This window comes from Sturnira hondurensis, unplaced genomic scaffold, assembly GCF_014824575.4.
Source record: "Sturnira hondurensis isolate 20B ecotype Veracruz unplaced genomic scaffold, ASM1482457v3 Scaffold0010128, whole genome shotgun sequence".
Classification (NCBI taxonomy): domain Eukaryota; kingdom Metazoa; phylum Chordata; class Mammalia; order Chiroptera; family Phyllostomidae; genus Sturnira; species Sturnira hondurensis.
In genome coordinates, this window is record NW_028082759.1 from 2,987,364 (window position 1) to 3,003,860 (window position 16,497).

Here is a 16,497-nt window from a genome sequence, read left to right on the forward strand (position 1 = left end):
TAGGATACACCAAGGTTGGGAGGTTCGATCCCTAGTCAGGGAACATACAAGAATCCAACAATGAGCGCATATATAAGTAAAGCAACAAATCAGCATTTCTCTCTTTCTCTCTCTCTTCCTTTCTTTCTCTAAAGCAAGTAAATTATATATATAATATATTATATATATTATATATTATAATATATTATATATTATATTATATATATTATATATTATAATATATTATATAATATATATAATTGGCCCATTCATACATGTTCATATATATATACATATATATATGTATATATATATGCTGCCAATTTCACAACACAACTCTGAGTATCTTCGTTATTTGAGTATCTTCATCAGACATCATTTTTTCCTTGCCTCCCAGGCCTATCAACACTGCAAGCTGTGCTTGATTCCGCGGCTGAAAAGAAATGGCAAGTGACTGCTATCAATGTGGGCAACATTAACAATGACAAGAAAGATGAGACCTACCGATCACTTTTTCAAGATCTGGAGTTAAAAAAGGAACGGCGCGTAATCTTGGACTGTGAGCGCGACAAAGTCAACGACATTGTAGACCAGGTTGGCTGTTCCCTGTTTTCTGATGGCACTAAATATACGATATACGTGCGCTGTCAGCATTTGGAATGGGTATCTGTGTAAGGTGCTTGAACAGCAGTTTTTACTTTGTGGTTTATTTGGGATGCAGCAAAGATCATCAATTAAATTATCTCTGGCTTCAGTTAGCAATAGCAGATGGTTTTCAATAATGCTGACATATCAGACTAATCATGAAACGTAGTTGATATATAATTCCTAACTCATGTTTTATACATGTGTTGCCCTAAACTTTGACATTTTTCATTGGAAATCCAAATGTTAATTGAGTTGAACTTCTTAGAGATAAAGAAAGAGACATGAATTAAGTGAAAATAAGCCTGCGCCCCAAAGGAAAAGTGAATAATTCATGAATTTGGGGGTGAGACAATGGATTACTGCAAACAGAATATGGCACCATGTGCTAGGGCTACACTGTTGTCTAATGGGTTTATACCTTCAGAAGAAGCATGTACTTTTTTTTCCCAAGAAATAACTTTTTGTCTTATTTTGTAGATTTTGTGTCACTCTCAAACTGTTAATCCATGAGACTGAAACATGTAGAAAAGACACATTCAGTCTGGGTTCACTGTTTGAGAAGGCAGATAGAGGCATTTGGAATGTTTTAAAGAGTAAGATGATGTCAGCACTAAGGATGCTTTATCTGTGCTTACTAGACTACCTCGCTTCAGTTTAAGGTTTTTTAGGGTAGACAGTAAGTAATGTATTAAGACAAAAATAAAATACACTCTGTTTATAGGTAGAGTAAGTGACCGCGGGTGGTAGTGAAGCAACATCATGACTTATTAAAATCTCCTTCACTGGGTATCTGCTTTTATCCCTAGCTTATGTGTGTATAATTTGTAAATACTTTTGATGGCTATAACATAGTTGATGTATAACATATTACACATACACATATATACATAATATAGGTGATATATAGTACACATATATGTATATTCACACATTGCACTAGTAGCCACAATAACATATATATATATATATACACATATGTACATATAGGTGTGCATGTGTGTATGTATGTGTGTACTGCTAGTTCCTTGGAATAATATACAATTGGAAGAAAAACACAATTATGTATGCATGTGTTGGACTTTCTAGGCTCCGAGGAGAAAATTAGATTTACTAATTTGTATAACACAAAGCATTTTGCAAGCATAAATGTGAATGAAGCTCTAATCACACATAACAAATGGATCTCTCACAAGATATTGAATAACTGAATAATGTTATTTTCCTATATGACAGAACTAAATGATGTATACCAGAAAGGTGAACATTTCAGTAGAAAAATCTTGATATCTGTCTCAGGAGATGAATTGGGGTTGTTTTTAACCTGAAGATCTTTTGTTCAAATGTGAACCTTGAAAACTTATTTGAATTTCATAGGAGATTCTCCTTTAAACTGAATTAGACATTAGTCTTTTTCTAATGTCTAAAAATTTAAGTATTCATGAGTTATTATAATAAATGTTGGGAAAGCAAATATGAAAATAATTCTTTCCAAAGAAAAGAGACATTACAAGAGAAATTGGAAATATATGGAATGTAATGTTCAGAAGCAATATGATCATGATTAAATACATAACCATTTGCAAATCTACACAAAAGGTACAGAGTATTTTGTACATGTATATTATTTGTATTTTCATAAGACACTCCTGAATGCATTCAGTGAGTATATACGATGGGTAGTTGCATTATTAAACAAACATTTACTGAGGACAAAAAATGTGTCTGGAATGAGGGATGCAAAGAAAGAGTGGTGTCTCCGCCCCATGAATTTATTGTTTAGAAAGGAAGAAAATACTCATATATAACACTACAACATTACCAGTGATGGTCAATGTGGTCCAAAGCCATAGAGGAGGAAGTACCTATCTTAATACGGGCAGGATGATCTATGAAGAGTTCCCATATTGATAGCATTTGGCTGGTTTGGATTCACTCATTTACTAGTTCAGTCAGTTTCCCTGAGTGTCTCATGTTTACCATCCAGGCACTGGAGTAGATCCGAGAGAATAATAAGCAAATTGGGCAAGGTCCATCAAGGTGAATATTCATGATGTATTTACAGAAATTAATGTGTAATTATGATAATGGCATATACTATGAATGAAAAGGACAGGCTATTATTTTTCTAAATTACACAAAGAGATCATTTAGATTGGGAGACCATGGAAGAAGACCTTTAAGGAATAATAGAGTTAACCAGGCAAAAAGTAGAGTCAACGTACATTTCAAAGAATGGAAACACTATCCACTTACTCAATCAATACTTAGGAGAGAGCAGAGATGTGACAAAACTTTATTTCTATAGTTGTGTGCCGTTAGTAATAGAATTAAATTTTGTTAGACTATGAGAATTTCATCATTGGATAAAACCTGGAGGCACTTACTTCTAGTGATATTTAAGTAGAAAACAGACTCAGCCATGAAAAACATTAAGAAATTAACATAAATTTCTATTGTTAGTACAATATTAATGGTCATTATAAAGAAAAGGCTATGATTGTTAGTATGGCCAACACTAAATCTTATAAAAATGGAAGACTAATAAATTTTCATATCCCCCCCCCATCAATGAATGCTAAACTCCACTAAGGATTACTGGTGGAATTATTTATACTATGTTTTTCCTTAATTCCCAGAAGGAAGACATTCATGATTCAAAAAGTATATTGAACAGTAAACAGCACTAATAGATGCCTGTAGGAAATATGAGGGACAAAGTCAACTCAATTCAGATGATGCTAATTAATGCATTTTTCCATTCAGAAGGATATCTTATCTTCAAAATTCTCCCTTCAATACACAGAGTTAATTTTCTTGGAAAAGGCAATTTAGTTGTGCTACATAAAAACAGGTTAGAAAACAATATAAATCCTAACTCCCTTCCAAAGAGCTCCTGTTTAATATCACAGTGGCATATGGTAGAATACTTCCTAGGATTTTGTCTTTGCTCTTTAATTAAACACATGCTTTGGAGCACCTGACTTTGCCTGGGATGAGGGAAAGTCTGGGAAATCCTCCGGGAGGTTACATTGGGCTGAGATTCATTGCACCTTAAGATTGAATAAGACAAATAATGTAATAGTGATGAAAGCTTTGCATGTAGAGGAAACAATGTGTAAAGCCCCCAAGGGATGAAAAGAAACCTTTTTGTGTATATGCAAAAATAATACTAAGAAGGCCAGAAGACTCCACAGTAGGAATGGGGAAAGTTGGGGCTGGAAAGCATCAAAGACCATTAAACTCTGTAGCACGTGGAGGATTTTGACTTGTTATGCTAAAAGCAATGGGAAGCCACCAAAACTGCAATCAAGGTGGGGAGGGGGGTGGTTGTTGGAATTTTTGTCTGTAGCCCTGACATTTCCTGCTTTCCATCAGTGTGACTGTTTCCTTACAAATGAAAATTGCATTTGAATATCTAAGTGTCAGGACTGCAACACAGTCATCTGATCACTTACTCTCTTCATAATTGATATAGATCAGTGAGAAGTCAAATTGATTCAGTGATATCTGAAACTGTTTGAGTATTACCAGAATGACCACTTGCCCCATAATACATTTATTTTGGCATTGATTTTTGACTTAGATTTGTGGAGAAATATTCGTTTCTCTGATACTTTGCTGCCTCAAGCTAGAAATGATAATGTTTATTGCAACTAAATGATAAACACTTCAAGACTCTTAAGATGGGAGTATTATTTTATAGCTCCATAAAAGAATTCATTTATACCCTTATTAATATTCTTTTAAAGTATAGGTATGGCTATAAACTTGAATGTAGATGTGTGAGTATGAAATCTCAAGCATGTTGATTTCAGCTGTTTGATGTTTCATTTCAAAAACAAAAAACATAGCTTTGTAGGAACAAAATTATAGCATGGATTCAACATATTTTTGGTTTTACGTTTCTTTAAATCTTGTGGCCTTATTTTTGCTGTTTTTGTTTAGTTATTGACTTTGAAAGAGAACAGGTATTAGGCACTAAAAGGTATTGTCACTTTTTTTCTGAGATAAATATTGTCTAGATTTGATCACTATATTTCATCAAATATGAGTCATTGTGGAACATCAAAAACACAGATGCTAATATTTTGGTCTTTGTCAGGTCATAATGTTAGTAATTTTACATGAATATTAGTAACATTTATGACATGATTGTTTCTTTATCTTCGTTAGGTCATCACCATTGGAAAACATGTTAAAGGGTACCATTACATCATTGCCAATCTGGTAGGTGAATTAATTAATATTCATTGTTTTCATGAAGACTCTTACTAGTTAAAAAATTTTGAAAAGACAGCATTTATCAGTGGTATTTATAAAAATATTTTTTATTATATTGCTTGGTTAGCAGTGACAATATATTTCTGAATTTATGTTTATATTACTTCCTACTTTACATTTTCTATTCAATTCCCTGTAGTGTAAGTGTTGTAAAAGTTATAGAACAATATTTGACAAGCTTTCTAAATTGTCTTAAAAGATATATTTTACTATGGGAAAATTTTCAAAAATATATAAAATTTAACTGTCAAATTTCCTCATTTCTCACTGTAACTGTTTTTTATAAATGTTATTATTTGCCTATTCCTTTGAAGTTTTAGCACATGTGATATTTGAAATAGATGCAAATTTGTACAAATGTGTTAGTAAAAATTAAATCTGGAAATCCCCAAATATTAATACACTACACATTATTTATTTATTCTTTTTAAAAAATTTTATTTTTATTTAATTCTTGTTCGAGTACAGTTTTCTGTCTTATATTTATTTATTCTTTACTACTACTATATAAGCAACACCATGAAAAATGGACTTTTATAGCTGATCACTTTTTCATTAGGGTTCCTATCAAAGATTGCACTGAGTATCTCAGTGGTTAATTGTGTCTCCCTAAGTGTACAGAATCAATTTTGAATCATTAGGTATTTCTTTTATCTAAATAACTTTTAGACCAGCAATAAAATCAGCTTAAATCGTTACTGTTACAAGGGTTGGATTCTTTAACTAAGTATGATTTCGTGTGATTGAGGACTCACCCCTCCCCATTCTCAGATAAAAGGGAGAGAAAAGGTGGGGCAGGGGGGGAGAATGAGAGATTATTCTAAATAGCATAATAGGGCTGAAAAAAGTTTCATATTCATACAAGTGCAGATTTACTACAGGATTTCTGGAAAATCAGACTGTTACATCAGAAAACATTTCTAGAAATGATGGAAAGAGGTAAGAAAAAATAAAATACCACCTTACAATTGATACATATTATGTTCACTAGAAGGTAGCAACTGTTAGTTTAGAATATTAAATCTCCAAGCAACATGCTGTGGGAGACACCAATTATTCAAGATCAATGTTTGTTTGCAATGCAGCGGCTAACTACCATAACAATGGATCAGAACTGACCCTTATACTGTGATGTTCCAGGCACTAAGTCACTCCCTACCAGGGAAGCAAGAGTTAAAGCAGACGAGCTCTGTACTCATTTGCCTCAGAGCCGGAATCTGTGCAGGAAGAAGCCCGCACACTCAGTCCCCTGTGTGAGTCGTGCCGTTGGATGAACAGCACAGAGCCACACCGAAAGCTGCGATCTTTAAAAAAGTCCAGATGGAGAAGATTATATGGGAACATTGAGAAATAATGACAGGCGGTGGCTCATCAATTTGAGAGTTGATAGCTGATGCTATATGAAAAAGGAAAGAAGTGTTTGAGTGACCGCAATAAACAGAATTTTTAAAAGAAGAAAGAAAAAGCAAGTTCAGGCTGCTATGACGCTTCTAGGGAGAAATCTACCTAGTATTTTCTCTGAACTCAAGTTTTTTTTTAATCCAAACTTGGTATCCTCACCAAATGGAATTTCTTATGAATCAGTAAATTCAAAGAATCTGCAGTGAGCTTCAATTTCTGAGAATTTAGACAACACTTGAAAATTTTAGAGATATTTGAAATTAAAGAATGCCTTCACATTTGAAGGGATTCCATCTCCCAAACTCTTGACTGGGCATGCCCCTTTCCCTGTCCGGCCTCTGCTGAGTGTTAAAGTGCGTGGTTGTACCAGAGAAAAATCCTCAGACTTTTGCTATTTCCACAGCAATTGTTGAAACCTTGATAAAGGCCCCCAGATCACAGGCTGTGATTAAGGTCCCGATAGAGCATTTAAAAGGATAACTCAGATATAAAGTGATGAAGACGTGGCCCTAAGGGGATCCACTTTGCATTTCTTCAACTCTCCAAATACCCTTCCCACCTACCTTGCTTACAGGAAAACACACTGATTAGTGAGCCTCTCTCACGCATACGGAGATGTCAAGTGTCTTACTATTAAATAGCTGAGCACACCAGGTATTTGAGCAAAAAAGCCTTTGCTGTGGAGGACGCAATACAAACAAGCAAACAAGAGAAGCAGGATCACGAGAAAAATGTTTCAAATTGTAATGAGTATCTGCAGAGAAATAAGAGAAAATATATTATCTATTGAAAAAAGAAAAAATATGCTATGGAAAAGAAAAAAATCAAGAATGAGAAAGAACTCTAGGAAGTTAACATTGTTTCTAAATGGCAAGTAAAATTAAATGACTTGGAGGATAAAGTTGAGAAAATCTTCCAGATTAGGCAACAAAATAACAATATAATAAAAAAGTGTGTGTGTAGGACACTGTAAGGGACTTAGATGTTCAATCTAAAGATTACAATGTCTGAATAAGAGCATTTAGAAGGATGGAGTAATGAAAGCAGAGGGAGGAAATTACCAAAAAAATATTCGAAAGAATTATGTATAATAAATGATGAATACTTGCCTGTTGAATACACAATTTCACAGAAAAGTCATCATGCAATTTCAGAGAAGAAGAGAAATTTTTGACATTTTTTGTTGGTGGGAGGAAGGCAGTAGTATGAAACAGGTAACATACGAAAAATAATTAGAAATAATGAAATTAATAAAATTGTATTTTTCAGTAGAAACAATGAAAGTTGGTGGAACAATCCTTCAGATTAAGATTTCAATTTAAAATTCTATGCCCAGCCAAAAGACTAATCACATGTTACAGAAAAACAAAGGTATTTTTAGACATTCAACATCTCAAAAAAAATGTACTTCCAGTGTGTCTTAGGAAACTATTGACTCTAACAGATGAATTGAGTAAAAGATGACAGAAAAGTGATCAAGGAAATAGGGAACTACTCAAAAAAGCAGTGAAGGAACCCGAGGCTCACAGCTGCAGAGCAGAGGGAAAGAGGAACTGAATCAGAGCGTAGCATCAAGGAAATCTCCTGGAAATGAGATACATGGGCACCAGGGGAGGGGAATAGAAGGGGACTAAATAGTAATGGAAAATGTAATAAAGATTATTTTTTAAAGAATAAAAATAAAATAGACTATCTGATATGTTCTTTAAAAAAGAAGCTTTACTCATATAAACAAGACAAGTTTTCATGGATCATCTGGGGAAAAAATGAAGATAGGTATATAAAGAGCCCCAGTACTGATAAAATGCAGTGATGATTAACTTTAGGGTGAAATATTATTCAAGAAGGAAAATGTAATCCTAGAACACTATTTGGCTTTGCTCTGAAAAACAGAATTATAAATAGGAAAATAGTGAGCATTAAAGTGGGTGAGAAAATACATGACGTGGTAAAGTCAAAGAATGACATACTCACCTGGCATAAGCAGAAACTGAACAAAAATATCGGTTTTGTGTCTTAATTTATCCAAAGTGAATAAATTAAGAAATAAGCAGAAATAAAGAGGTAAATACACAAAAACAAATACTGGAGTTGACTGTTCTGAAGCAGCTTAACTGGAGCAGGAACACAGCAGAGCATGGGATCTATGATTTTTGTGATACACTTTTTTGTGTTTTTTTGCATTGTTTGATAAAAAGAAAAGCCAAAATCATGACCTAATAACAAAGCAATTATTTTTCTCCACATAAATATTACAATATATATTTTAATGTCAGTGACAAAGAAAAGTTTCTCCTATATTTTGGATTCAGGTTATATTCAATCCTCATGCACTATAATGAGGAATAAGTGTGTAAGGTGAAAATGTTTATAATTGTGACTTACTAAATTTTTGATTTCATCTTCGAGACAATACACTCTTAAAAGGAGATACAATTTATTACAGCACAAGACTTGAAATCAATGGAACACCATATGATAGTTTCAATAATGACTGAAGTCATTCTAATAACGCAAGAGAAACTGACTTTTAATTTTAATATACGTTAACAAAAATCTAAATCTCCTGCTTAATAATATATTGTTTAATTGTTCTAGNATAATTGTGACTTACTAAATTTTTGATTTCATCTTCGAGACAATACACTCTTAAAAGGAGATACAATTTATTACAGCACAAGACTTGAAATCAATGGAACACTATATGATAGTTTCAATAATGACTGAAGTCATTCTAATAACGCAAGAGAAACTGACTTTTAATTTTAATATACGTTAACAAAAATCTAAATCTCCTGCTTAATGACATATTGTTTAAGTGTTCTAGAAAAAAGACGAGGCATTGCATAGCTTCATTCTCATTTAAAGGATGCTTATAACATCTGAGAGAATAAACAATTTAAGTGATAGGAAAAATTTTCTCACAGTGGTAGAGCTCTTAGAAAAGTAACATGTTACTCGGTATCTGTACCCACTTGGTGGTGCTTCGTGGTAGATGTAATAAATAAAACCCAGTTCTTATCCAGGAAAGATTTCTCAATGGAGGAATTTTATGTTCATAAAACCAATATGCAATCATTGATTAAGAACCCTATGAGCCCTGGCTGGTGTAGCTCAGTGGGTTGAGCATGGGCCTGCGAACCACATGATCACAGTTCGATTCCCAGTCAGGGCACATGCCTGGGTTACAGGCCAGTTCCCAGCAGGGGACTCACCAGAGGCAACCATACATTGATATTTCTCTCCCTCTCTCCTTCCCTTGCCCCTCTAAAGATAAATAAATAAAATCTTAAAAAAAAAACAAAAAACAAGAACCCTATGATGCTGAGAGGATACTAGGTACTGGTGAAGAATCTTGGCTGGTGAATACCCAGAACTTTTATTATAAGGTTTTTATCTCTCCCTATGCTCTTTGAAATTTGTAAAACCACAAAGCATAGACTTACTGGTAATTGTCAAGTTCTATTTGACATAAATGTGTTCTCTGTCTAGGGATTTACTGATGGAGACCTATTAAAAATTCAGTTTGGAGGTGCAAATGTCTCTGGATTTCAGATCGTGGACTATGATGATTCCCTTGTGTCTAAGTTCATAGAAAGATGGTCAACACTGGAAGAAAAAGAATACCCGGGAGCACACACGACTACAATTAAGGTATGGGACCATCTGCCTGTATCTACATCTACATTGAAATCTAACTGCTGGTGAATAGGCTGTTCTCTGGGACACTTTAGGAAGGAGATAAACATCTTGATTTGTTTTAATAATTAAAAAGTAAATATAGTGCTTCATGCAATCAGACAAAGAGTCTCTGAATGCTAAGTGCAATGCACTGCTCAAATGTAAGGACGGTCCAGACTGATGTTTTATTTTCCATGGGTTTGAACACATTGAGGTCTTCACTTGTTTATGCAGTGTATTTTATTGTATATGCACATATGTGCACAGATTTAACTCCAAATATTAGGTACTTCTGTTGTTGATAGGAAGCTATTTTTCTGCTAGTGGTCACATAAGTGAGAGCAGAGAGAAGAGTAAAATCTAGCAAAGTGTGGGATGTGGAGTGGATGGAATGAGATGATGCCCATTCTTTATAAAACTAAGGAAACTTAAGAGCGAAAGTTGAAAAACACTTCCAAATGTGTAGTGATATCGTGTGCTTATGGATTATAAAGCAGATTCCGTATGAACCAGTCAGGGACAGTGTTATTTCAGTTGCTCTCATGGTTAGTTATGTTTCTACATCAGAGAAAATTTTTGTGGGTTTTTTTGCACATAATGGAAAAAAACTGATATTGATATTTGGTTTTAACTTTGTGCCCATCTGTGAGACGGGTTTTAGATAAGGATTCAAAGTTTTAAGTTCTGGACTTTTGGATGCATAAATAAGTCCTATTAATTTCAAGTCCAATTTGGAAAAGCATCCCCCCATAGAATGTTAAAGAATAATCCAGAGTTAATTTCTTCTGAAAACTAGGTGACTTCCTATTTGGCGACTGCAGTGCATGCTGAGATTCAGCATGCATCCTGTTTATAACAGTATTGTCGGCCTGTGGGACTGCTGTCACCCAGCAGGCCGATGGACACCCAGCTTTCCAGAGAGTATTAGAGTCCCCACCTGTGCTCAGTGGAGCTCAGACTGCCGACCCAGTTCTATGGAACTGCAAGCTTCCATCTATCGAGGATGGTGCCATTTAAGTTCTCTGGTGAAGTGTGCATGTGGCATTCATCCTCAAATGGAACTAAAGTGCTCTCTTGAACACTCTAATAGTCATCTTGTTGCCTTCCCCTGCCGCCTGCTGGGAGAGAGCAAAATGAGATGATTGTTTTTCTCGTGGAGGTCCTATCATTATTAAAGTTTCTGTGTCATGCATGAAAAGGGAAAGTGATTTAGGGGTAGGAGAGATCTTGGCAAGGCACTCTTCACCTTTTTGCTAAAACCCAGCACCAGATTTCACACTGTTGAGAGCCTGCCTGGTGACCTTTCTTCACTCTCTTCCTGCTGTAGCATTTCACTCCCGGGCCTCCCTGAGCCCCCCTGGTGGCTGCTCCTGACAAGTGTCAGAGAGACCAGGATGGCCCTTCTGTGTGGGGAGCAGCACAGAGCACAGGCCTCTAGGCTTAAAAACTTTGGCTCCAATGCAATGTTGGACATTCAGCTCAGGGTTCTCATCTCCACAATGCAGTAGTGGCTGTTATTATCCAGGGTCACATGAAGATTAGACATTTACAACCTATTAATACTTTAGAAATCTAAGTGCCAATAGGAGATAATACTGTATATGGCTTTTTGAAGCTTGATCAAAATTACAGGACATCTGTGGGAGAATATGGCTTTGGGTGTGAGTTCATCCCTACACAGATATGAACACAGATATGAACGCAGTTTTGTTCATGTACCACAGGACCAGGAACTGAGTAAATATATATATGTGTGTGTGTGTATAGAGAGATATATTCATTCAGATGAATATATATTCACATGCATATATATATATGTATATTCATATATATACAAACTTATATGTATGTATGTTTCTCTCTCTCTGTGTGTATATATATCTCAAAGGCAGGCTACATGATATATAGTCCTGCCTCTGATAATCCACAATCAAATGGAAGAGACAAATGTGACAATGGACAAATATAATAATCCACAATCAAATGGAAGAGACAAATGTGACAATGGGCAAATATAATAGATAATGATGCATGAAAATATGCCAGCCTCCTGCATATGATTAGGCCAGAACAGGGAAGGCGCGTGTTAAGGAAGGCTCTCTGGAGGTGGGATGTCTGAGCAGGGCTCTGTGCATGGTTGAGCAGGAGGAAAAGCATGGGAGGCGCTTAGGGAAGTACAACATAGAGACTAAAGGGAGGCAGCCGAAGGACAGAGTCAGGGAGACTCAGCATGGGGCCCCTGCAAACCCTTCCTGCAACAGGCTTTTCATCTCAGTTGATGGCAACTCCATTTTTTCTAATGTTATTTCTACCCAAAACTTGGAAATGTCCTTAACTTCTCTCTTTTCCTCATGACCCACATCCAATTTGTCAGGAAACCCTATTAGCTCTGGGAGGGTCCTCACCACCTCTTCTGGGACACCCCCTAAATCCAACCACCATTGTCTCTCTGCCAGGATTATTGCAATGATCTCTTATACTGGTTTCCCTTCTTCCATACTTGCCCGTCTATCTCCCATGTTTGTGGTCCTTTTAAAACACAAATCAGAATATGTCACTCTTCTGCTCCAAGCCCTTCAATGACTCTCTGTTTCATCTGAGGTAAGTGCCAAAGTCATCCCATTAGCCTTTGTATGGCCCTAAACACACATGACCTTCTCTCTCGCCCCCCCCCAACCCCCACTCCCACCTTGCTCACTCTGCTTCAGCCACATGGACCTTTTTGCTCTTCCTTAAGCCAAAAAGGCACCTTCCCCCATTATGGTCTTTGTGCTATTTCCTCTTCTGAATGATTCCCCTTACATACATCTCTTTAGGTCTTTGTACAAATGCCATCCTCTCAAGGAAGCCAATAGCAGGCTCGCTGTTTAAAACCGCAATTTTCCCCACCAGGGTACGTCACCTTGTTCTTTCTCTGCTCTGTTTAGCCCCATTATTTCCTTTCAGTGTACTGTATTTATAATTAATCCATTCATTACACTGGAGTTGTCTCTCTTCTCCTGAAAGTGAGTGCCATGGGAACAGGAATCCTGTTGCTGTTGGTTGGTTCACTGATGGATCCCTAGCCCCTAGAATAAGACCTGGAACATAATAGCTGTTTGACAAAGGCAGGGCCTAAGATCTGGAAGTAAGATGAGGCTTCTTAGAAGAAGCAATATGGAATTTGAAACCTGCAGAGAGGAAATAAGATAAATAAAGTCCTCAATTGGGGAACTTTATTTATAAAGGGAGATATAAATATTTCCCTGGGGCTGATGGTTGAACAGAGGTATTTGGAGGAATTTTCAGAACAAATACTTTAGAAATCTGCAGGGTCCCGATCTTGTGTGTCTGTGGGATTGTTTGTGTTATTCTGAGAGCAACAGGGGACTACTAGAGGGTGGCTGATGGCCATGGTTTCCCTACCAGAAGGCTATTGTGCCTGTCCTGGCAGACTGCAGGGAGAGCACATGATGACAGGAGAGCTTTCAATAAGATACCGCAAACACTCAGGCAACACTCAGAGCATGGTCTGAACTGCGGCTGTGGCATGAGGGTGCCGGGAAATAAATGGGTTTGTTGCACTTGCCAGTTCTTTCCATCTCTTCGTTTGTAAAATAAATCATAATTGCAAAAGCTACCCATTCATTTACAATGTCTTGATAAAATTCAGTTGAGAGATATTTGTGGTTTAAAAGACGAATCTGAAAGGCAGTCTGCATCATTTGTGTGTTATTGGCCCTGAGTCTCAAACAGTGCTTTGCACAGAGTCAGCACATAATAAACACCTGTTTCAGTGAAGAGGAATGGAATGAAAAATGTAAACACTTTGAAAGCATCCAATTGCTGAAAATCAAAAACTAGGCAATTATCACTGCTATATCATTTGGTTTAAGTTTCTGTCCTAGTATTTGTTATATTCTTTAATTCTGCAGTGGCAGACACGCAGCATTCTTTACTTGAAGAAATGTAAAATCAGACCTGAACCATCAAGGCACCTGGATTTAAATGGCACCATGAAAATGGGCATTTTATCTTCCTTAATTTTTTTTCAAAAAGAGGCAGATTATGATTGCCACTATCTCAAAAATAATTTATAAATATTTCAATGTTTAGATAGATCTTCAGTGGACTGACTTTTGCATGGCATTTAAATAATGGATTTCACACAAGAATCTCATTTTACTCCAGAAACGACTGAATTGCTGTCCTAAGAAAGTTATTAGGCCTGTCTGAAAATAGTATAATCTTTCCCAGTTGAGTAATTAGCATTGTGCATTAAACAGTACCCTGGTGGCCTGATAGGATTAATCCTGCTTCTTGAATGTTTTGACTGACCTGAACCACAGCTGACACATTAGAATCCCCTACTTTTGATATTAAAGCATGTTGCCCCACAGGAACCTGGAAGCTGGCATATTTATTTACATTTTGTGCCTTAAAATGTTTATATGACTGAAATAAACCCAAATATTAATACGTTGATATTGATAACATTATATATCTTATAAAATAATTTGTAAAGTAAAAAAGTATTCTTCAATTACAGTTTACTTTCAATATTATTTTATACTGGTTTCAGGCATACAGCAAGGTGGTTAGATAGTCACACACTTTACTAACTGTGGCCTCGATATTTCCATACCCACCTGGCACCATACATCGTTAACCCTGTATCACTGACTGTGTTCCCTATGCTGTACTGTGCATCCCTGTGACTGTTTTGTGACCACCAATTTGTATTTCTACATCCCTTAACCTCTTTCACCCAGCCTCCCAACCCCTCCCCTCTGGCAAAGACCAGTCTGCTCTTAATTCTTAAAAACTGCTGTGTTATTTCAATATGTATGTATATATTACACCATGAAAAATTAAAAAATGCATTATTATTTGTAGTAATAATGCAGGATATCTAGGTTCGTCTCATTTCCACATCTTTATCTCTAAGGGAATCATTGTAGGTGATCTATAAGATTTCTCCCGAAGCTCTAATACTGTAGTTACATAAAGAGCCAATTTAGTCACACACACACAAAAATACACTAACATTTGTAATTTTTGCTGAATCTCTGACAGGCTTAATGGTTCTTCTGTCTCTCAAAGACTTGCAGGTAGGCATCTCTGAACTCCAAATGCCAAAATCAAATCCTAAATCACCCTGGCAACTATTTCTTTTATTTTTTATAATATAGAAAACATGGGGACATTTCTCTTTGTTAGAAGATTTCCAGGAAGTGGGGAGAATCAGGTGGGAAGAATTTATGCACCCAACAAAATAAAAGGTGTGCTTCCAAAAAAGTCTTTACCCACCTGTGGGTGAGTCAAAACCAGACAATATGTTGATTTGAGTATCTTCTGTCTTTGTGAATCTGATTAGTTTTATCTAAAAATTTGAATCCTTAAGCAAATTAAAAGTTTTAGGATATAAAAGTCTTGGCCCATAGCAAGATTTTCAAGGTCAATGGCCAACTGGAAAATTTAGGGAAGAATATGTTGTTTTTAATGTATTCTTTTTACATGAAGAGGCTTGGATTAAAAAATATCATAGTATGTTAAAAATTATTTGTATTATATATAAAGAATAATTATTTGTATTATAGATAAATGATTAAGACAGCTCTATTGATTTCTTGCCATATTTTTATTTTTTAATTAAGAGTTCATTTTTAAAGCCATTTTAGGTTCCCAGGAAAACTGAACAAAACATATAGATTTTCCCAAATACCCTCTATACCCACATAGGCATAGATAGCCTCCTCCAAAAACCCCACTCACCAGATTGATACACTTTATTAGAATTGATGAATCCACTTTGGCATATCATAATTACCCAAAGCCCACAGTTTGTGTTATGGTTCACTCGGTGTGAGGCATTCTATAAACTTGGACTAATAACATCCTTCCATCATTATAGTTTTATACAGAGTACTTTCACTGCTGTAAAAATTCTCTGTGTACTTCCTATTCATCACTCCTCCCACTCTCATCTCCTAGCAACCACGGACATTTTTTACAGTCTCCATAGTGCTGCCTTTTCCAGAATGTTATATAGTTGGTATCACACAGTATGTCGCCTTTTCAGATTTTTCTGACTTAGTATATTCACTTAAAGTTCTTCCAGGTGTTTCCCTGGCTTGGTAGCTTATTTCTTTTGAGCATGGAAAGGTTTTCATTGTCTGTATGAGAAATTTATTTACCCATTCACCCACTATAGGACATTTTGGTTGCTTCCAAGTTTTGACAACTATGAATAAAGCTGCTATGAACATCTGTGTACTGGTTTTTGAGTAGGCATATGGTTTCAACTCCTTTGGGTAAATACCAACTGGTGCAATTGCTGGATCATATGGTAAGAGGATGTTTAGTTTTGTTAGAAACTGCCAAACTGTCTCCCAAAGTTGTTATACCATTTTGCCTTCCCACCAGCAATGGATGGAAGTTCCTGCTGCTTTACTAATGTTGAGTTTTTATGAACATTTTTTTGTGTGTGTGGGTGGGGGGCGGTAAGTTTCAAAGGGCACATTCAAA

The 16,497-nt window shown here is 35.9% G+C and overlaps 1 protein-coding gene across 6 annotated transcripts in view; it reads left to right on the plus strand.

Moving 5' to 3' along the window:
- Positions 1–16,497, plus strand: part of GRIA2 (glutamate ionotropic receptor AMPA type subunit 2) — a 130,382-nt gene that overhangs the window by 77,337 nt on the left and 36,548 nt on the right. For all 6 annotated transcript variants that reach the window (XM_037058285.1, XM_037058280.1, XM_037058282.1 and 3 more), the window contains exons 4-6: positions 377–573; positions 4,801–4,854; positions 9,802–9,963. In XM_037058285.1, coding sequence (XP_036914180.1) covers positions 377–573; positions 4,801–4,854; positions 9,802–9,963 — 413 coding nt within the window. The remainder of the gene's footprint in view (positions 1–376; positions 574–4,800; positions 4,855–9,801; positions 9,964–16,497) is intronic.